This window comes from Miniopterus natalensis, chromosome 10 (genome assembly GCF_054644295.1).
Source record: "Miniopterus natalensis isolate mMinNat1 chromosome 10, mMinNat1.hap1, whole genome shotgun sequence".
Classification (NCBI taxonomy): Eukaryota; Metazoa; Chordata; class Mammalia; order Chiroptera; family Miniopteridae; genus Miniopterus; species Miniopterus natalensis.
In genome coordinates this window covers 72,919,224-72,942,356 of record NC_142090.1, presented here as the reverse complement: position 1 = coordinate 72,942,356, position 23,133 = coordinate 72,919,224, and the positions used below count along the sequence as shown (strand labels likewise).

At 37.6% G+C, this 23,133-nt stretch overlaps 1 protein-coding gene across 3 annotated transcripts in view; it reads right to left on the bottom strand.

The window, feature by feature from the left end:
• Positions 1–23,133, bottom strand: part of KLHL7 (kelch like family member 7) — a 47,267-nt gene that overhangs the window by 2,382 nt on the left and 21,752 nt on the right. For all 3 annotated transcript variants that reach the window (XM_016217031.2, XM_016217032.2, XM_016217034.2), the window contains exons 7-9: positions 19,424–19,566; positions 5,811–6,051; positions 3,348–3,549 (exon numbers count right to left, since the gene is read on the bottom strand). In XM_016217031.2, coding sequence (XP_016072517.1) covers positions 3,348–3,549; positions 5,811–6,051; positions 19,424–19,566 — 586 coding nt within the window. The remainder of the gene's footprint in view (positions 1–3,347; positions 3,550–5,810; positions 6,052–19,423; positions 19,567–23,133) is intronic.

The window sequence follows — 23,133 nt, the reverse complement described above, 5'->3', positions numbered from 1 at the left end:
AAATAAGTAAAACAAACTTATCATGGACCTCTAGCAATCAGCAAATTAGTAGTATCCGTTACTATTCACATGTTCATCTTCAAATTTACACTCAGAACTTTAGCCAGCTCTAGCAACAAACGTACTATCATTCTGTCGAGTTTAATAACTTATTAGTATGTTGCTGTGTTCACAGCCACTACTACAAATACTGAGATTAAGAATATAAATGTGGATACAAGTGTTGAAGGACACTGATTCACAGGTAACAGCATCATAGACATACACATCATAGACAATGTGGTTAGCTACTTCTTTCTATGAGATTCAATCCCTTCTTTTGCATATACTCCCATATACACAAAACTGACATTTGTGTTTGTGAAGGTGGTACTGGCACACAGGCTTGTGTTCTTAACAGCTAATAACCAAAATACTCCAAACAACAAAAGAAAAATCTGGCGTAAGCTTTAACTCTCTAATATGGTTACTTCTACCTCTTAAACAATGTAATATATGTAACTTTTCAAAACATAACTAAGGCATACTGATTGACTATGAAATAGTAGCAACTTTTTTGATGCCTCATATTTATTTATTTTTAAACATATCTTTATTAATTTCAGAGAGAGGAAAGGAGGGGGAGAGAGAGATAGAAACATCAACGATGAGAGAGTCATTGATCGGCTGCCTAGCCCGCAGCCCAGGCATGTGCCCTGACTGGGAATTGAACCCCCATCTCCTGGATCCTAGGTCGATGCTCAATCACTGAGCCATGCCCGGCCGCGCCTTATTTATTTTTAAAAAACGGTTTGGCAGCCACCACTTCCATTCTCAGAGCACTCTGTAAGGTGAGGTGGGCAACACTGCTCCTGTTTTTCAGGATAAACACACATGCTCATCCAGGTGAAAAGACCAGTACACAGCTTGGAAGTGGGAGAGTCAGCATCAGGTCTCCATGGCTCTCCATGCAGTGAGCTTTATAGAGTGGGCTGTCAAAGTGCGTTAAAATAGTATTTGACTTGGAAAATTCTCTCTCTCTCTCTCTCTCTCTCTCTCTCTATATATATATATGTGTGTGTGTGTGTGTGTATACCTCTCTTCTTCAGATATGTCTATGGTATAAAGAACATGTTTTTATGTGTGTGTGTGTATATATATATATATATATATATATATATATATATATATATGTCTCCTGAAGGTTTAGAATTAAGGACGTTTCCCAAAACAGTTTTCTTAAAATTCTGACTGCACAGGTTTCATTTCATAGCTTCCAATTAAACACATTGTAGTTTAAAAAACACAAGGAAATTGTCAAAACTGGGAATAAAATTTCTTATAAAATATAACTTGGGCCCCAGTTAGTTTTTCTCAGCGGTTAGAGCATCAGCCCTCGGACTGAAGGGTCTCAGGTTCGATTCTGGCTCTTGTTGGGGCGTGTGCAAGAGGCAACTAATCAATGTGTCTCACATCGATGTTTCTTTCTCTCTCGTTCCCTTCCACTCTCTCTGAAAAGCAATGGGAAAATATCCTCAGGTGAGGAGTGAAAAAAAAAAAAAATATATATATATATGTATATATAACTTGGATGGACAGATCACATATTAGAAAGGAGATCTTAGTAATATATAACTTAATTTTCATTTTGAGCTTTGGATAATTATATTCACACAACTTTTTTCACTTAGGAAAATTTAAGGGCACTGAAGAAAATATGAAAAATTCAGATTTAACACACAAGCTCAATTATACAAAACAAAAGAAATGCTAAGTTGTATAAGTTTAAATATTCCCCAAACTGCATATAGTCACCTAGTTTAAAAAAAAAAAAATCAAGATTGCAGAATTCCTTTAATTCTTTTTCTCTGCTAATATGAATGAGAATGTATTGATTTACAGTGATATTGCCTGAACAGTCTCAAAATTTAGAAGCCTGGACTTACATGGTATAGGTTCTACTTTAAGAGATTTTTTTTAGAAACGAGAAAAGAATTAGGCAGCAGGAGGAACAGGACTCCAGTTTCCCGTTCAGTGTGTGTTACACTTGGAGCGTAGGTCTACGGGAAGTAAGGCAGAGACTGAGCCAGGAGGGAGGACAGCTGGTACCCCGCCCCTGGTGGTGTGGACAGGATGGGGGAGGTAGAGCTGACCTGATGGATGGCAGGATGGGGATAAGGGAGAGGCATCCCCGTTTGCTCTGGCAAGTACAAAGGTACATTTTGAAAGGAGTAGTAAATCTGAGGATCTCAAGAGATTTCTTAGTCTCAACACTAGCAAAGTACAAGTTTCAAGGTACATTGCTTTCAACTCTATTCCTAACACTGGCAACCAGTTGAGCAAAATATGAGCAAAAAAACCCCACTGTAACTGCAGGAGTTGTTAATTATGCTTCCTTAAATCCTTTAAAATATGACTGATCATATTTTATAATTAAATTGTTACTCTTAATTTTTAAAAAAAGCAGTAGCTGGAGTGGAAGACTGCTACGTTTTGTAGTCTGGAAATATTTCCTAAATATAAAATTTGAGCACAAGAGTTTTGGTACAGGTCTTTGGTGTAACAAACATTTAAGGTGAACATATTTACCCAATAACTTGTTCTGGGGTAAAGGAAGAACAATCCTTTCAAAAAGCAAGTGAAGTTTCTTACTGAAGTTCTTGGGATGCTTTTGAGTATCAACAAAAGGTCTGACTGGGATATCATCTGTGTTCATCTCATTAGTTTCATGTTACTATATTTACCACCACCCCTCCTAGTCAATAAACAGCACATTTCCTTTGGCAACAATCAGTGGGTTTCATCATTAATTAAGGTCAGAAAAACTGGCTTATCATTTTGCTTTTTAAAAAGCAGTTACTCCCAGTTGATTTAAGAATAATTTTGTTTAATAAACATGAATCCAAACATACTTTAGTTAGTAAGCACAAACTCAGAAAAGGCATTATACCTAGGGTTATGATTTATTAGTATTTCAAATTAAACATATAATATTTCTAATTAAAGGCAAATTTACTACCGATCATAATTTTCCCCCTCATCCCCTACATTTCCTGACCTCTGAAACAAAGATATTTCATGAGATTGATCAATCAGTCAGACCTGTCCCATCCATAGACACTTACTGCCTACAAGCAGGAAGAGAAAGAGAGGCTCCCACAGGGTATAAGCTGAAGCCATTTCTTAAGGTGTGAACTGTAGAGGAAGGGCCCAGACTGCACTGCCCCTGACCTTTGCACATTTAAAACTATGTGCATCTTAATATAAGAGCTAAATTCTTCTGTTAGGTTCCTTCTGCCTTTTGACACATCCTTCCACCAAGCGTACAGACACAATACTGTGACATAGACCTTTAAATTAATACATACGTTTCTGTGGCGGGATCATACACTTCACAGGAATTCAACACTCGGCCAGAAACATTGTTCCCTAAACTGCCACCACAAACGTAGATCAGGCCGTTGGCTTCTACCATCCCGTGGCTGCAGCGCTGGGTCAGCATGCTGGGCTTGGTGTGCCAGCTTTCAGTTCTTGTGTCGTAACACTCAAATAAGTACAGAGCTGAGTTTCCTGTAAGAGAAGTGGGCACCATCATGCTTGATGTGGGGGGGGGGGCTTGGAGCGAGCTGAATACAGAGCTGAGTCAGTTACTGGAAGAAAGAATTTAGGGTTACAGAGTCTTTTCTATACTCAAGGTATAGACCTTGGAAAATAGTCACAGAAGGATATGTTGGAGAGACTCATTGGGAATTAAATTTTAGAAAAAGAAATTGGTTTGATTTCAAAAGAAAATTAAATCAGCTATTTTATGTATGTCCTCAAGCCCAGTTGTGCATGATGGGAATTATCCAAATGTGAAATGTTTATATAGAGGGGAAAAACGTAACTATTTACAGATAGTAAATCCATACCTTCAAATGTAAAAACCACTATCTGATAATATTCTGAGGCTTATCATTTAATATTTTATAACAGCCACTGCACATTAACATAATCCCCCTTCCTGACTGCTCTCAGTAGTTGTGTGGTAAGCGCTGAAGTCATGCTGGTCCATTCCTGACTTTACTCTCAAGGCATCACTGTATGTTTTTGGTGTACTATGATTATACCTTTTAATGGCAAAACATATATTCATTCTGTTTTGAAACTTCTGCACATTATAGGAGCTCAATAAAAAGTTTTAGAAATGATACTATTAAAGATCAAGTGCTTTTTTCCTTCCCAAGAAAAAAGAAGTTAGAACGTTACCAAATTATTTCTCATCTCCCATTCTCCTGAGCTTTGCTACCACTCCCACTGTCTTATAATTCTCAACCGCAACCAAAGGCTATGAAAAGCAAAGATCAGAGAGTAACAATCAGGAAAAACAATGGTCATGACTAACAATAACTTCTTTCTTTTAACTTTTTAAACATTTCCAATTTGGCAGATTTAACAGGTTGATATTAGGTGGAAATATACAGTATACAACAGATATAAAAAACTAATTAAGTGCCTTGGCCAGTGTGGCTCAGTTGGCTGAGCAAAGTCCTGTGCACTGAAAGGTCACCAGTTCAATTCCTGCTCGGGGCAAATGCCCAGGTTGCAGGTTCGGTCCCTGGTCGGGGTGCGTATGGAAGGCAACCAAATGGTGTTTCTCTCTCACATAGATGTTTCTCTCTCTCTCCCTTTTTCTCTCTCTAAAAAATCAATAAAATATGAAAAAAAACCATACACCTAATTAAGTAAAAAACTGACTTAAGAGTAAATGATGAAGAAATGAAGTTATCTATTATACTTTCTACAAAAAGCATATTTATAGAAGTTACTTTTTATTATTTTTAGCATTTATTGCATTTGAAATATGATCCATCAGATAGTCTGTGAAAAATGCTTTTAAAGAGGAGAAAAGGTCACCTTTTAAATCACATTTAGGAAATCATATTTTTTCTTGCATTTATCTGGGAGGGGGTGAAAACTTAAATATGCTGAATAAAAGTAAAACATTCTTTGGGCTAATATAAAAATTAGCAAAGAAAATAAAAAGACTAACATTTAAATTCCATGTTTTAGGTTTACTTGGTCTTCCTAGTTTTCTTTATCAGCCCATTACTTACCTAAAGCAATTACTTGTAAAAGCTACCATGTGTTTAGTCTGCACATAGAATATTCATTTAGAAAAATTATTCATTATTAGACTTACGGGGAGCTCATTCTGTTAGTTATAGAAACGTGTAGCCATTATGCTGTACACCTGAAATTAATATAATATTAAATGCCAACTGTAATTGAAAAATAAAAATAAAACAAACAAAAAAATTATTCACTTATGAAAAGACCACTACAGCACACTGAATTATTATCCACCAATGAGAAAGGTTTTTGCCCCATTCTGATCAATAAGAATAGAATAACACAACCAGTCATTACATTAAAAAGGTAAAGAATAAAGACAATGAAAAGGTCAGTCTTAGTTTTTTTTCCTGATTCAAAGAAAGCAAAGATAGTACAAGTTTTAAAAGCCCAAATGTAGTAAAGAGGTCTATAAGTAAGCCAAACTCTGAAATCTTCAAAGCAAGTAATATTATGTATCAAAAACAGCTAATCTAGAACTAATCCAGATGTCGTCAATGACGGCTTGGCCATGAAGCTTAAGTTCTTGTAAAGTAATGATTTATAAGTGAGTAAGGTAAGCTTTCAGGGAAATGGGCTCTAAAATGTAACATACGCATTTAAATTATGTCAAAAAAATACCTGGACATATGACACAAACTCTTTTATTTAAATATGAAAGCCAGGATACTCGTCTTTAAAAAACACGCCCCAAACGAAAACACCGAGAAAGTGCTTACCGACTTCGGAACCTCCAGATGTGTAAATTTTGCCCTCCGCGGCACAGGCAGCGAGGCTGTCTCTAGGGGTTGGGGGGCCCAGTTTGGAATACCAGCTATCCTTCACGACATTGTAGCAGTCCATCCGTTTTATGGGGAAAAGCTGAGAGCCACCCAAAATGTATACGACATTGTCCCAAAATACGCATGCTGCGTCTCTTCGTTTTTCAAAGGGGCAGCGGATGTCTGTCCAGCTATAATCCTGTAACAGGAAAGGACAGGAAGCTTTCAGTAATAGAAAAATATAATTGAAAAAGATCAAGCAAAGACACAGTTGAGGAAATACAAAATACAAGAATATGTGAATTTACTAGAACACATACAAAAATGTTGGGCTTGAGACTATTGTCTAATCTGTGTGATTTTTTCAGAATGTAGGCAGAGGGCGGGAAAAAGACAGTGGCTGCTCTGGGTCTTTCTGGCTCTAAAATAAACTTCAATACATTTGGATGAATTGTCATCTCCCAGTCTTCTATTCCTTCTGTTACTGAGGATAGTAATACAAGAAAATTCTAAAGTGAGTAGTTTATTTTAAAAAGGCTCTTTTCAAATGTAAATATCCTCACCCTTTCCCTGCCAGATGTACATAGTGTTTTAAAGCATCAGTGGTTGCCCTGGCTGGGGTGGCTCGGATGGTTGGAGCGTGGTCCTGTACAATGAAGAATGGCGGGTCTGATCCCCAGTGAGGCACCTATAGAAGGCAACCAATCGATGTTTCTCACTCTCTCTCTAAATTCAATGAAATAAAATCCTCAGTGAGGACTGAAAAAAGTCCCCAGTGAGGAATGGAAAAAAAAAAAATCAATGGTTAATATGAAGTTTAAACTGCAATTATCCTACTGATGTCTAAAGCTAGAGGGTATTTTGGGGACTTCTGTGAGATGTTAATTTTCTGTAAACATTCAGTTGAGCTACATCAGTGTAGTCAGCTGGATGCTTAAAGCTGTGATATTTATTATGACTTGATTACAGTAGTTCCCCACTATCTGTGGTGGATTTGTTCCAAGACCACAAGTGAATGCCTGAAACCGTGGACAGTACTGAACCCTATATATACTATGTTTTTTCCTATACATACATACCTATAATAAAGTTTAATTTATAAATTAGGCACAGTAAGAGATTAACAATAACAATAAAATAGAATAATTTTAATAATATGATATAAACATTATGTGGCTGTGGAGTCTCCTCAAAATATCTTGTTCTGTACTCACCGTTTTTCTTGTGATGGTATGAGATGGATACAACGTCTACATGAGATGAAGTGAGGTGAATGACATGGGCATTGTGACATAGCATTAGGCTACTAATGACCTTCTGACAATGATACATCAAAAGGAGGGTCATCTAGTCATGACTTATGAACTGTTTGTTCATTTCTGGAATTTTCCATTTAATATTTTCAGACCACGGGTAATGGAAACTGTAGAAAGTGAAACCTTGAATAAGGGGTACTACTGTAATCTGTTCTGAGTAGTCTGGAAACTCACTTTTTTCTTCCTAATGATTAGGAATGGGCACCTATCAGGACTTCACAATAAGGGCTGTTCACAGCACACTCTGTTTCCTTATTATGTTTGATGACATCCAAGGATACCTGTGCCCTTCTTTTATGTAAATGTCTGGGGGAATGCACCCAAAGTTACAGTATCTTGAATCCTCCCCTTTGGAAAAAGGAAGCTATAGTGTTCCTGCTGCTTTCTGAAAATGACTAAAAATAATTAGGGTCAAACAGAAATCCAAACAATTTCCAATCTCACCTAGTAAAGCAGTGTGTGTGATTATTAACGTTCAGTTCCCAAGGGGAACTGATATCTATGTGATTATCAAGTGGTATCTATGACGCTAGTATCCCATGTTTCAGGCATTCATCGGATTAAAGCAAAGTCCCATAGGAAATAAGTTTTATTAAGGTCTCTTAGCAGAAAGAAGAGTCCCTGACGGAGAATACCTTGACTTCTAGTGATGATAAACATTCTGCTTTTTGGGTGATGAAAAAACACACAGAGTCTTAATCTATTTTTTATTCTCAATTTAGGATCTATGTGCCTCCCAGGGTTACTGTGTGGTATGTGTATTGGTAGGCACACGAAACTATAGGATAAACATAACACCTCCCCAAAGCTTCAGTTTTACTCAACGAACACTGAAAAACGGGGGGGGGGGGGGGGGGGGGGGAGGATGTTAAATTTTTTTTCTTAGAGAAACTGCAAACCAAAGAATGAAAAAGAAGAGAGAAAATATTCTACAGGGAATGATCCCTCAAAAGTAAACTAATGATTCTCTTACATATTCTGCAGATCTACTCATAATTCCTACCTCACCAAGTTCATTAGCTGAGAAATATAATTTCATTAGTAAGATACATTATTAATTTAGTGAATCTCGTCTTGTCACTCTTACACCTAACTTATTGATATTTATTATTAGAAAGCAATCGGACACTTTTCTAGAGTTTCTAAAGATGTCCTCAAAAACACTGTTTCCGTGTTCTTCCTTATTTAATCAGGATGAGAAAACTGGTCATATATTCTTTTAATGGTCTCCAAGACCTGCTACTCTTCAAATTAAAAATAACTGCCCATGTAGAAGCTGGGATTAAAACAAACAAAATACTTTTTCTTTTAGCTAGATGAGCTTAAACATTTACATGCTAGGATATGGAGTTCCAAAGAATGAATTCCAAAGAGTTTGGTAACAATAGTTCTAACTTTCTAATACTACTCAGGGATTTGAGTGGGGAATTAATGGGTGCTCAGATACCTGCCATACAGGGCTTGGTTATGCTTCAGATTTAACAAAATAAATTGCTCTCCTGGAATTACAAGCCCTTGGGGGAAAATGATTAACCTTTGTGTGTGTAGTACCTGTGTGTGACACAGAAATAGGCACATGCTTCTATTTACTTGCAATTTAGGCTATGATTTCTCTAGAATGCAAAATGGACTTTATTTCAGCTAAAATGTAATGTCTTACATTTGGGCTCATTAAATAGATCTGTCAGGTGTTACATATACCTGTGTTTGAACATATCTGACTTTGGTTGTATGTATGTATGGGAGGAGGGGAGCTCATGATTTTTGTGTGTGTGTATGTGTATGGGTAGACCTCCCTGGGAAGTCTATTTAATTCCTTAAATCCTCCTAATACCACTCATGTGAAACAGACTGAGAGCTATTTGATGTTTGCCCTTCAGTAACTTGTTACACTGCGTAGGAGGTAATGTGTGTAGTTGAGGAAGCAAGCATAGACGGGAGGACTGTCAGTTCAGTGGATCTGAGCGCTGGTCTCATCCTAGGGATGGGACTACTCCCAACCTGGGCCTGGAGGTGAAGGGTTAAGGGTTACTTACAGCTTCTTGCACTCCTAGGCTACAGGGCAAGCTGGAGGGACATGCTTCTTTGTTGTTGGCAACAAGATGGATGAATAGCACTAGAGTCACAGTGTATGTGTGTGGGCAGGGAATTGTTACCCTAAAAATAGAATTCAGTTAAGTTTAATTGAGGTTAACTAGCCCATGCAAGGTTCTGTATTTAGCTGCTGAGAAGATATGAAAATGAGGAAAATGGAAAGCCTGGTAAAGACACAAGTAGAAGGATTTCTCAAATGTTCACACATCACACATATATGCATCCACACATACACATGCAGACACTCCCATGTATAAAGTCTTGTTTTCCCCAGACCTGGTCAACTTTTCTTGCCTCTGCTGTGATATACCACACTGTAGACTTTGTTCGAGTTCAAGACTCCTTTTCTTTTTGTAGGTTTCTCCAACTTCCTTTCTCTGAGTCCCCACCATACTGATGGTGAGCACACTGTGATTTCCCAGCTGTAGTACAATGCTACAGGAGAGTGAAACACCTCTTGAGGTGAGGGGCTGTAACATTTTCTCTAAATGCTTCAAGGCAGGAACATCAGTCTACTATTTTTCCTGAGAGTAAGAACTGATTTTATATCATTTGTATTCTGAAAACACACAAATCTTCAAAAAACAGAAACACTACACATGTAGGTTTTAATAATCAAGACAACCAAAATCCAAAATGAAAGAAATACTTTTTATTCTTAAGACTTAAAAACTTTATTTTGGATCATTTTGAGAAGACACCAAGCAAATTAGGGAAGGCAGGGTTATAGAAAAAAGAAAAGCAAAATTAACAAAATGGTAAACAACCTTAAGATTTCTTGCAGAAACCTCCAGGAGTCGATCTGAGTTTAAGATGTCCAAATTATAAGCCCTTTCTCTTAAGCCATTATCTGCCTTATCTTAGTTTCTAAGGGCTGTAAAAAAACACACACAAAACACCACAGAACTACGGCAACAATCTCTATTGAAAGCAGGTTTATGTCAGATGTCAGAACATCCCTGGAAGTAGTTTCATGAAAAATACATATAGACACACTTTGGCTTCATTTATTTCACAAGGTCACAAAGAATGGAGCTCTAAGGAACTAGTAAACCTGGGTACTGCGCTAAAACCCAATGACCTTGGGTCCAAATGATTTAGAATGTGTTCATAAAAAAGAGCTACTATTAATTTATCCATTACTGAGCACTTCCCTTTCCAGGAACTATGTTGAAATATCTTAAAGCATTATCTTATTTCCTCACTAACCCTATGAGGTTATTTCACAGATAAGAAAACTAAGTCCTAGAGATGTTAAATATCTTGTCAAAGGTCACAGAGTTAGAGTGGTGAATCCCAGATTTAAGTGTAAATTCCTCAGACTCCAAAGCTGTGCTCTTAACCCCTACTCTGCCAGGCTTCTCTAACAATCTTCTTCCATGGCAACCTAGAAAGAACTCTGGATTGGGAGTGAAGTAACCTGGGTTCTTCTTGTTCCTGTTGTGGTTCCAGCTAAGTGCCTGGCATCTGACTTGACAATGAGAAACCTTAACCCTCATCTATAAAATCAGGCTGTTGGCAGGATGGCCGCTGAGGTCCTGCAGTCTCCACATCTTAACACTTATAAACACAATGCTCAACCACTAAAGCCACAGCTTCTCTGAATACAGGGACTTTCCCCAGATCCCGGTGTGATATTTGGCCCAGGACATAGCATGTTTCAAGGGAATGTTTGTATTGGTCAACAGGCCACCTCTACAGAAAACTGTATCTCATCCAGCTGAGCCACCTTCATTATTGGCCTTCTAAAGGTCAAAGGCTGTAGATATGACACTTGACGCCTAGTTTGGACCAGTTCCTCACTGCAGCGCTGTCCTTAAATTACACTGACTCCAGTGTGCACCTTGTCACTATGGCTCCTGGCCTTGTGGTGAGGACCAACCAACCAATAGTAACGGGGGTCAGGGGCCAGGATTTCATCTACTTTTTGGGTAAATCTAAACAGTTTCCATTTTATCCCTTGCTATTTCTAGGAATTTACCCTAAAGAAAAAACTGGACAGTGTACAAAGTTGGCACATACAAAAACATTTCACTGCAGGGGTATTTTAACAGGGCAAAATGGGAAATAGGCCAAATGTGCATGAAGAAGACAGGCATTAAACAAATTAAGTTAGCATGAACTAACTTATGGTATATCCTTGTAATGGAATACTCCACAGTCCATCAAAAGGATGGTATTTTCACTGACATAAGAATACTGCCATCATATAAATGCTGAGAGAGTAAAAAATATATTTTGCAAAATAGCCTGCATGCCATGATGTCACATATGTAAAGTGAGAGGACTGGAATGATGTTTGCTAACTATTAATGGTGGGAGCACTTTGGTGGTCTCCTTTAGATTTTGCTATATTTGAATTTTCTACAATGAGCTTGTGTTAATATTATTTTTTAAACAGAAAAAGTAAATACATCAACCAGACAAGTGGTATCAAAAGTATGGTACAAGAAAAACAACATCTTCCTACACTTATAATAGTGCTAAATGTTTTAATAGAAATGTAAAATTTAAAACTAATTTAAGGCTTTAGTAATTGAAAAACACAAAGAGTTATACTATGAGGCTGGATTTCAACTATAGGATGGATCAGAAATAGTCTCTGCCTTCCTGCTAAGTAGCACTTTTCTGAGGGCACTCTAGTTTTTCAGAAGTGAGCACCTGATCGAGCCAAGTAATTTCACAGGTTGTACCCATTTTGAAATGCACTCATTTTCAACAGGCCCACACAAATATTGCTGGAAATATATTAACCCCCCAAGTCCAGAAAGGAATTTAATAATCAGCCATTATGAGAAAATACTCTTAAGTTCTTTAAGAAATATAGCATTGTAGCTGGGGGGGGGGGGGGGGGAAGGCTTCCACAGTTGGGGGTGGGTAGGGAATGATTGTTCTGTTGTAAGGTAACAGATTAAAATTAAGAAGAATAAATGTATAAATGGGCATTTCTCAGCTGTTAATGATTAGTTAAAATGAGTAAGGAGTCTGAAATGAGGCCAGAGACCAGTTTAAAGGGAATTACTAATTAAGAATCACTGCTGCTTTAGAAGGTCACAAAATGTTGTTTCCCTCTGCTCTCAAACTAAAACCCTGTCACTAAAAAAACAAAACTCAAACCTGAACTAAGCAGAAATTTAAGTATAAAATGAAACTCAGTCCAAAAGTGAAATCTGACATGAATATTGTGCTCAACAGCAGCCTCTTTTGAATAGAAATAGAGGAGACAGTAGGAAAGTATTCCACTGCTAGCCACCGCCAGTTATCTCAACACAAGGTTTGCCTTTAGATAAACTTTGATGTGTGATTTTAAATCTTGTCACAGGAAGGCATATTACACTTTAAATGATTACCTCAAATACCCCAATGCAGTAACACACTCATTTAATAAAAGCTTCTCACCAGCGGGACAAACATCTGCTCTGTCTCAGCTGTGCCGAGTACAGGAGAGGATGCAGATGGCCAAGGGGTTTGGAAGCATTAGGGAAGGCGAACAGAAAAAATGAAGATGGTGAGCCTCTTTACATTTAAATGTGCAAAAACTAAGGATGGCAAGGAGAACTTGAGCGAACACAGACCAAAAAAAAAAAAAAAAAAAGGAGTCAAGTAAACATAATGGATATTTACTAAGATTTAAACTTTTTAATAGACCAGAAAACTGAAGCTTAGCAAGGCTAAGTGACTTGCCTGAGCTTATATACCTAGACATGAAATGCTCTTTCTACAAAACAGCTGCTTTCCTTAAAAGTTAGAACAGAAAAGGCCTCACAGAAGAAAAATGGCCAGTGGCCCAGTCCTTCAGTTCTTTTACCTATGCCTCATTTCTTTTTCTTTTTTTTGAAGCACAAAGTTAAGTTAGATTCCTGTAAGTGCTCCCGATCATTTCAGCAGTGCTCACCCTCTTACCTGAGGGCACGGTTTCTACAATACTCTTGCTGGTGGTAAACACTATTGATATACTTATAAAAGCCTTGGTAATTGTTTAATGTAACACCATTTTCCTTTAAGGTTTATACTTATGCACACGTTTTTAAAAGTCACATGCAATATAGTATAACTGCTGATTTCCACCCTGAACACAGTGGGGCCGTCTCCTTGGGGGAGGCCTGTTTAAAAGGGAAAGTGGCTATGATACTCTGAGAAAAGCCACTGTGATACCTTTAATAATATTTCCAACAGGAAACTGTGCTCTGACTTGAAGGTAATTTCATTTCTTTTTTGTTTGTTTCATGTCTTTTGATTTAGGGCCAATCTATATTTAAATCCAGCCCTATAAAACCAACTGACAAAACTGCCTGTAAAATGTTAAATAAAGTTATACTGGTTCATTCACCCTAACAAACTTGAGTACAGTCCTATCTCGGAGACATCATGGGTTTGGTTCCAGACCATTGCAATAAAGCGAGTGTCGCAATAAAGTGATTTATAATCTTTTTGCTGGTGGAGGGTGTAGTCTACATTTTGTAAAAAATGCAACATCTGTGAAGCACAATGAAGAGAAGTACAATAAAATGAGGGGTGCCTGTACCCACACTGGGCCAGATACTAATCTCAGTGATGAATCTACTTCAGAGTTCTGAGTAAGAAAATGTACTCAGGGTAAACCTTCTGGGCCTGATGGCTCCATATAACATGGCATCCTATGGTTTTCTGCCTTTATTACTTACAAGCTCTGGCCCTCACCCTGTGCTCTTACTCCTTGCTTGTTTTTGACAGGAAATATGCAGAATCCCCTTTTCTCTAGGACATAAGTCTCTTTCCCCACCACATGGTAATGGTGAGCCGAGACCCTTACAAACTTCTGAGTCCTCAGAGCTCATCATTTCATTGACAAGAAAAATCCAAATAAAAACTGGTCAATTAAGTCAACTTTTATTTAGGCATCAATATCATAAGACATTCCGTGCTACTATCGAGAACTCCAACACTAAGAGAGTAGAGCACTGGATACAAACAACTAACTCTTTTAGTAATCACTAAGCACTTGAAAACTTTAAAAACACAGGTACAGGTGGGGAAGGGAAAGCTAGCAGGCTTCATAAAAGGACCATAACAAGAACAGTATCATTTTAATTCAATACAGCAACCCAAGACTTCCTTTTCTGTAAGTCCTCAGAAAAAATATTAAGATTTTCTTTCTTACCATTTTTCAATCAGCAATTAATACAAATGTTTGCACTTAATACAAATATTTGCATCCTATCACCAGTGATATCCAAAGAATATCTAAAGATAACAGTTTATAGGGACACTGACTTAATTCTAGATAATTCAATTAAGTTTTAATGCTTAAATTGTCCCCTTTGAAGGAGATCAGTCCAATAAAAATGATAATTTTTGGCTGGTAGAGAACACACAAAAATGGGTCCCCTTTAATGATAGTTAAAACCATTTTAACATTTGTGAAAATATTAAGTTCAAGAATTTTAAAAATAAAACAATTCCTATATAGCACTTCTTATTAAGCAGTCAACTTGAATAGTGAAATAATGTTCACTTTGGGAGATTTGAGGTAAATAATAATTTATAATGAAGTCAACGTCTCCAGCTGGTTTTAAATTTAGTTTTTAAAAAATGTATCTTCATTGTTGAAAGTATCTCAATTGTTTTGCTATTAGACAGGATAAAGACCAATCAACTCATATTATAATATTATATACAAATAAAAGTAAATGGTGCAAATTTTTCCAAGTGAAACTGTATAGCAAAAAGAAGAAATGGGCTGGTACTTCTAATAGAAACATTTAATAATAATGTAATGAGATTCTAATGCTCTTAGCTTCAGGGAATAAGAGAATTGATGAAATGAGGATGTATTTATTGGTAGTTATTTCCTCAATTATATGAATTTTTCCAATGGAAGTCTAAAAATTTGTGGCTGAGTATACAAAATAGCAGTAAGTATGGGCCATTTATAAGAGCAAGGTAAGACATCAAATGAGAATTCTGAAGTTACAGATTCACCTCCAGGCTGGTGCAGAATACATATCTCTTTTCGACTGTCCAATAAAAAAAAAAAAAAAAATCAAGGAAAGTGTTAGAACTACAGACAAAAAACAAAGTGCTAAGAATCATTCCACATTTGCCTTAATCTAGAAATAATGCTCTGTCTCCTAAATGAAATCAGGGTTCCTCTTGTCCCTCTGTACACCAAAATAGCTAATTACTACTTTAAGATAAAATATTTCTACCAAAACGTGCTTAAGTCTTTTTAACTATCAAATTCAACACTATAGTTAGGCTTTGGGAAACAAGAGGGAGTATAACTATTATCAACACCTAAAAGCTGTGGTTCAGAGAATTATAAACTCCTATGATTTCAGTTTTTGCTTGGAAAAAATATATTTATAAATTTCCTGCTCTTGACTCAAAAGGACCCTGAAAAATTTAAAAATGAAATTAAATAGCCACCGAAGTAACAATAGTCTGAACCTTACCTGATACGAAGTAGATGTGCATGTATAACAATCTCTTAAGTACAAGGACACTGTACTTATTCGATTGGATTGCAACAGGCCATTAAGCCTCATGGTACCTGCCAGTACCCAGTTCTCTACTGAGAAGGGAAGCCAAATAAATGTTTTTAGTACAAAATCAGTCTATATTCTGGAGATGGAGAAATGGACCTGAGATAGATGTATGAGCTGAGAGTAGCCCAGTAGGGACAGCCCAAATAGGATGGTATTTGCCTAGTCTAACCCGATCCTCCTTCCTTGAAGAGGTCTCTTTGATATTTGGCAGCGTATTTACTCTACACGTTATGATGTTAAGTATTATAATAAGAAAGAGAAGCTGTTGTAGGCCTCCTCTACCAAAATAGAGGAGAAACTGTCAGGACTGCGGCTCAGTTGCAGCCAGGCCAGATGTGGTCTTACTGGACCAGACTGAAAACAACCACTAAAATGTGGCATACAGCTAACACTCTGGCTAATGAATGTTTCTGTTACTGTCTACCCAGACCATTAGATGGAATTTCTTTTCAACTGGCAAGGAAAATCAAATTACTTCATGGTCTGACCTTGAAGATCTCTTGACTCTCTATCTGTATGCCATAATCTAAGCTGCAGGAGCCCTGGTCTATCTCACCTTTCCAAAGGTAGGTAGTTATATGCTGGTCTCATAATAGTCATAATAGTCATCAGTTCTGGAGAACAGGAAATGGAAAGGATCCTTCCTATATGCCTTGGTAAGACAAGTATTTGACAGAACAGGAGAGAAGCTGAAGTAGAATACAGTGTTGGTCACTTCAAAGTTCCTAGATATCCAGAGGTCTAGAGCAAGGCCTGCTATGCCCAATCCAGCCTGCTGCCAGTTTCTGTAAACAAAGTTTTGTTTGCCCATTTGTTAATGTATTGTTTCTGGCTGATTTCCTGCTACAGCAGAGACTATTTAGTCCACAAAACTGAAAATATTTATTATCCACCCCTTCATAGAATAAGTTTGCCAAGCCCTGATTATTGTATATTGGTATAATCTCTTGGAAATGAGGACAGCTTGCTGCCCCAAGAATCTCCTACATATTACAGATGACACATATCCTGTATTTGGGTGTCCTACTTTTATACTTTCACTCGGTGAACCAAAAAGCTGTCAACTACAAGTAAACCTTAGAGCAGGAGAACACTCTGTAAGTGGGACAGGCTACAACAGTACAGCTTGGCTGCTCAGGCTACACTGTGATCCTGGGGCGTCAGGATGCTGACCAGGATGCAGCATATTGCTTGAGGCATGTCCCAATATGATCACAGAGCATGCTCCTGAGATTCTGGAGCAAGCCAACCTACTTTAAGCAAGTACCATTTAAAAAAAAAAGTTTTTACTGGTAGGAAGGGAGAGGGAGAGAGAGAGAAACATAGGTTGGCTGCTCCCTGAATACCCCCTACTGGGGATCGAACCCACAACCCAGGCACGTGCCCTGACTGGGAACTGAGGCGGCGACCTCTTGGTGCATGGGATGATGCCCGACCAACTGAGCCACACCGGCCAGGGCTAAGCAGGTACCATTTTCTTAGTAAACAGCTCATGGCTGGCCACTAAGTTCTAACAGACAGCAAATGCCTGACACCAAGGGAATCCAGGTGACCATATCATTAATCCTTTTTGAAGTTTATCTGATCTACCAAATCATAAATAGCATGCTTTTAACCAATAATCTGATATGTAAATATAAGACTGGGCTTATAGAGGTCTCAAAGGCACAGAATACTCAAACAGGGTAATTACAATCCTTACCCAGTAGGCTATTTCCCTTAACCAGGATTGTCTTCATGGAGTTTATGTCTTCAGCTGATAAATTTGAGAGACGTGAGCTTGGTTCATTTGTGATAGTACTAGTCAAAAGTGGACTGCTAAAGCACTACGGTCCCTGCAGGGATGGTATGGAAGGACCATACAGAAGAAACATATTCTGATTTGGCAAAATTTCAAGCAGTTCCTTTCATTGTCCATTGTACCTTTCAGGATGGAAAGCCTTTGGTCAATATTTTTTATCAATTCTTGGACAGTGGTGAATCGTTTTACCCAAATGGGATGTAGACTTGAAATAAGCAAGCATGGAAGATTGCTGACAATGAGAACTGAGGAAAGATAAAGCAGATGGCTATCCAGAAAGGACACAGATTTGTGTCCAAGACGAATTCTCTCCAGAGTACTCACAATTGCAGCAAAGCCTAAGATCAATGTAACTGTCCACTATTGGCCAGCATGCACTTTGTCAGCAATATTGGCCAATCCTAAGCCCTTGATTTGTTACTATACCTTGAGGGAACTGCTTAATACCAGGCTAACTACACTGGGACCTTTCCACTGTTGAAGGGACAATGCTCTGCCCTCACTGGAACTGATACTTACTCTGGATTTGGATTGGCCTTTATGGTGTTTTGCACTTTTTATTTTTTTAATTAAAAAAAATTTTTTGTTGTTAATCCTCACCTGAGGATATTTTTCCATTGATTTTTATTTTTTTAAATCTTCACTTGAGGATATTTTTTCCATTGCTTTTCAGAAAGTGGAAGGGAGGGACAGAGAGAGAGAGAAAGAGAGAGAGAGAGAGAGACATCGACATGAGAGAGACACATTAATTGGTTGCCTTCCACACACATGCCCCAATCAGGGCTGGGGATTGAACCTGCAACCAGGTATGTGCCCTTGACCGGGAATCAAATCCGAGATCCTTCGGTGCAGGGTTGACACTCCAAGCACTGAGCATCACTGGCCAGAGTGTCTTTTGCACTCATAACAACACCACGTGTTTTTAAAAATAATTTGTACATCACCACTACAGTATTATACACAATGCCTGCAAGGACCCACTTCAGTGAGAAAAATCAGACAAGTATCCTGATGTCAACAGGATGCTCTGGACTCTTCAGGTATCTACCATCAACCAAAATAGGCCTACAAAATGATGAAAGAGACCCTTATGTGCTTAGACTCAAACACCAGTTATGGTTTTGCAAGGAAGGGGTGCTATCTTTTAGGACTGTGGTATTTGCTCTGTCCCAGCAATACATGTAGTATCAGCAAAATATTGTATTATTTCGCCATAGCCAAAAAACACAGGTCTAAGAAACAAGGGGTAGGAGTGTGAGTGGACTCTATTAAGGTTACAATTAATAATCTATTTTAAAAATTGTGTCCCTAGACCTATGACTCAGTCTCTGCTGGCCCAACTGGCACAACATGTACTAGAAAATACATTAAAATCGATGGTCATTTTTAGATGGTTGCATTAAAGATAATTTTATCTTTTTTCTTTGTGATTTTCTAGGTTTTCCAAATTTTCTAAAATGACTATTATTTTATTTTAAAACATAAATACTAAACAAAAACAAAAACAAAAAAACACATATACTCCAAAAACAGCTACTCACTGAAAGCAAGGAGTTGCTAACAAAGTGAGGTGAGATAGGAGAACCAGTGTTCCATTTTCTTTGATAGTGGTTACTGTGCAGCACTCCAGAGCAATTATGGAAACATTTGAAATCTGACTAAACCTCAATTTCCTAATTTATAAAATGAAGATGATAACTATGTATCTCATAAGGTATGTGAAGGAACACCATAAACAGTATCATCTCTACAGGCACAAGCTATTACTACTGGTGACAGGTGAGTGTCTATGTGCTCAAAGCTTTCAGAAGGAAAACAAGAAAAATTAGTTACCTTTGGGTTAAAGTATCTACAAGACTGTGGTTGAGAGCCTCCAAACAGGGCTATGCGGTAGTCATGTTTCTTTCTTCTGGGCCTTGTGCCATCCACCAGTTCTTCTCGATCCTCTGGAGATAGGAGATGATACCTCATTCCACCTGTAGAAAAATACATGGCAACTCTTTAAGAACTTAAGGCACTTTAATGCTTTGGGGGAAACAAAACCACCTAAACATAACAGTGTTTTTATTTGTGTAACTGTTTTTCTATCATCCCTCTATAGCCTTTAAGGAAAGAGGGGGAAGAGGCAGGAGAAATGTATGAGGATCTGAGTCCGAACCAGTTTATTATTCTCAGCAATTACCATTATGCTGATTGCCCCACCCACTTACTACAGAACAGTGAATTATCTGGCTCTTCAAGCAACAGCTGCCAAAATAATAATTATTGAAATTCAGATCTCCTAACCTAGCAGTTCTTAGTCTTAAATGTACATTAGAAATCACCTAGGAAATCTCTGAAACCAAGCCTGGGCCATACCACAGAATAATTAAATAAAAATCTCAGGTAGTAGGGCCCAGGCACTGGTATTGCCACTTAAAATGTAGATTAATGCCCTGCCATGGTGGCTCAGTCAGTTGGAACACTTTCCGTGCACCAAAAAGGTTGTGGGTTCGATCCCCAGTTGGGGCACATGTAAGAGGCAACTGATCGATGTTTCTCATATGGACATTTCTCTCTCTCTCCATCCCTCTCTTCCTCTCTCTCTCTCAAATCAATAAACATCCTCAGGTGAGGAAGAATAAATAAATAAAATGTGGTTCAAAGACCAGCACCTTCAGCATCTGGGAGCTTGTTAGAAGTGAATTCCAGAACTTACCCTGAATCTACTGAATCAGAATCTGCATTTTAACAAGATATCAAGGTAATTCAGATGCACATAAAACTTTGAGAAGTACTGCCTTAGATAAGTCTAAAATGCAGTGAGGATTCAGAACTACTGTAATTAACATGATCCTTTAGCAATTCCTTAATTTTGTCAAGGGCCACTTAACAATTAAAAACTTTTAAGGTGTCATTTCAGATCACTGTGGAAAAGGTAGATTGTCCAATAAGTGATGTGAGACAATGATATGGAGAGAAAATTTGTCCCCCCTACTTCATATTTACGCTAAAGTATTTAAAATCAACAGAATATTTGAATATGCAAAAAATCTCATAAACATGCTAAAAGAAAATAGGATAGTTTAAAAAAAAATTAGGCCCAGAATGGGGAAGCCCAAAAACAGACAAGCAGCACAGAAGCCATAGAAAAAATATTCAGACTTAACTACACAGGTTTTAAGTCAAGTTACAGCATGGCAAGAAAAAAAAAAATCAAATGACAAACTGAGAAAATATTTATAAATCATTTAAAAGACAAATATAAAAAGATACCCTATTAATTAACAAGATTAAGACCAGAAACAGAAAATTAGATTAAGTATCTGAACACAGTTCTCAGAAAAAGAACTCCAAACCACTCTTACACATATGAAAAGATACTCAAATGCTCAAGTTAGAAAAATACAAATTACAAAATATTTTTTCACCTATCAGAATGGCCAAGATGAAACTGTCTGGAACACAGGGGAAGGTGTGGGGAGCAGCACCCCCCCTTCATTGCTGGCGGGGATGTGGAGGGAACAGGCCACTGAGTGAAGTGTCTGACTGCGGCCAACTGTGTTGACCCTTGGAGGAAGCATGAGCTGTGGCTCCTTCACTGACAGGCTTTTTCTCTCCAAGGACAGGGCTGGGGATAAACACTCCAGCCCTTTTCCGAGGAACTTTTTACTCCGTACGCTTAGTCCTTTGGGAGTCAGTCCTGTGAGGGTCGGGTATGGTCATTTGCACTTGGTCTGGAACTTTGTGGTGGCTCTGACTGTTCTTTTTTAATTTTATAGCTTTCTTCTAGTTGTAAATTCTATTAGTTTTAGTCTATTTTCTGTTTTTTGTCCACTCTCAAAAGGCAGCACTAAGTCAGATGACAGTGAGGTAACTGGTGGTCTGAAGAAGGGAGACTGGAGCCTTCCTTCCCCCATTTAGCTCTGCCCAGGCCCCAAAGTCTGAAAGACTCTTGGCTGCTTATGCTTAGTCAAGAAATTTTAGAACTCACTGTTCTCTATTTAAAAATAAATAAATAAATGTAATAAACAGCAAGACCAAACAGCCTAATCCCCACACTTGGTTGGATTTCTGGAACAGTCCTATTATCGTGTTTCTAAATCACTTTAGAATCAACATAAGAACTAGATACTACACTTGACTAAAAATGGTTAGTTGTCTTCAACAGCTCATACCATGTAAGAAGAAACAGGTGAAGTTCTCTGCCCAACGAAATGCTAAAGCCAGAAATATAACACAGTTTGGGAACAAGGCAAAAAACCTGGTATTAACATGCATGAAATCCAAAGATGGAAAGTCCTAATAGAAAAACATCTTCTTGGTGCCAATTTTCTTTCATCTCTCTGCATTTAAGAGACTAGTGGCCACTTACGTTCCACTCCTTATAACTCTACACCTTGGTTTTCAAGATACCAGCCTTTGGTTCAAGCAGCTCAGTGAATTATTCTTCCCTGGTGCTTCTCTTCCTGCCACCCCTAAAATGTAGATACTCACAGGTTATGTCCTTGAGTCATACCCTTTTCTCTCAACACCTTAACTGGATTCAAATATCCAAGTCTTTTTGAAAAATTTATTTCTATTTAACAAAAAGGTATTATACCATACATTGTTTGTATTTTATGCTTTTGTCACTTATAAAATTTTTCCATATCATTATTAAAGTATTTTTAGTAAGTATAAAGCATTCCATTACATGGATACCTAATAATACTTTTCCGATCTGGGTGACAACTTACCTAAAACCACAACAATATTATTAAGTAGTAGCTGTATGGTAAGTCTTAACAGAAATTTTTCTTAATTTCTAAATTAAGGGGAAGGGGGAAGTGATACTACTTAACAATCAGAACACTCAAACTTATTCCTGGCAATTAAGATCAATTAACTATAAATGAATACTCTAAAATTACAAAACACAAGGAATTAGGCCACCAGAAATAAATCAACAAAACTAACAAATAACATTTGGTCTTCAGAGACTTCAGATATTGGTATTATCAAATACAGAACATAAAATAACTATACGACAAATGAATACAGATGTCAAATTATAATGTTGTATCCAACTACTTGAGAAAACATCTATAGACACTGACACTCGGGGATCCCCAATTAAAAATTATCTGGCTACATGATTACTCTACAGTTCTCCCAAGAACTGAGAAGCCCACTCACATATACAGACAGAGAATACCCAACAGAACTTAAAAGGAAAAAAAGATGCACACTAAGATACATTATTGTGCTATTTCAAAATATCAGGGATAAAAGCACTGAAGATTTTGTATGTTTACAAAGAGGAGTAAAAAATAAAGGGTCAGATTGGCATCAGATTTCTCAAAAGTAAGACTGGAAACTAGTAGATAATGGAGCAATGCCTTCAAAATTCTAAGTGAACATGATTTTCAACACAGTTCTATAACCAGTTTAACTATTCCTCAATCTTATCGTAAACAAAGATACGAGATTTGTCAAGGTTCCAAATATTTACTGATTGTATACTCTTTCTCAGGGACCTCTGGGGATACGTTCCATCAAATAGAAAGAATTAAGAAAGGAGA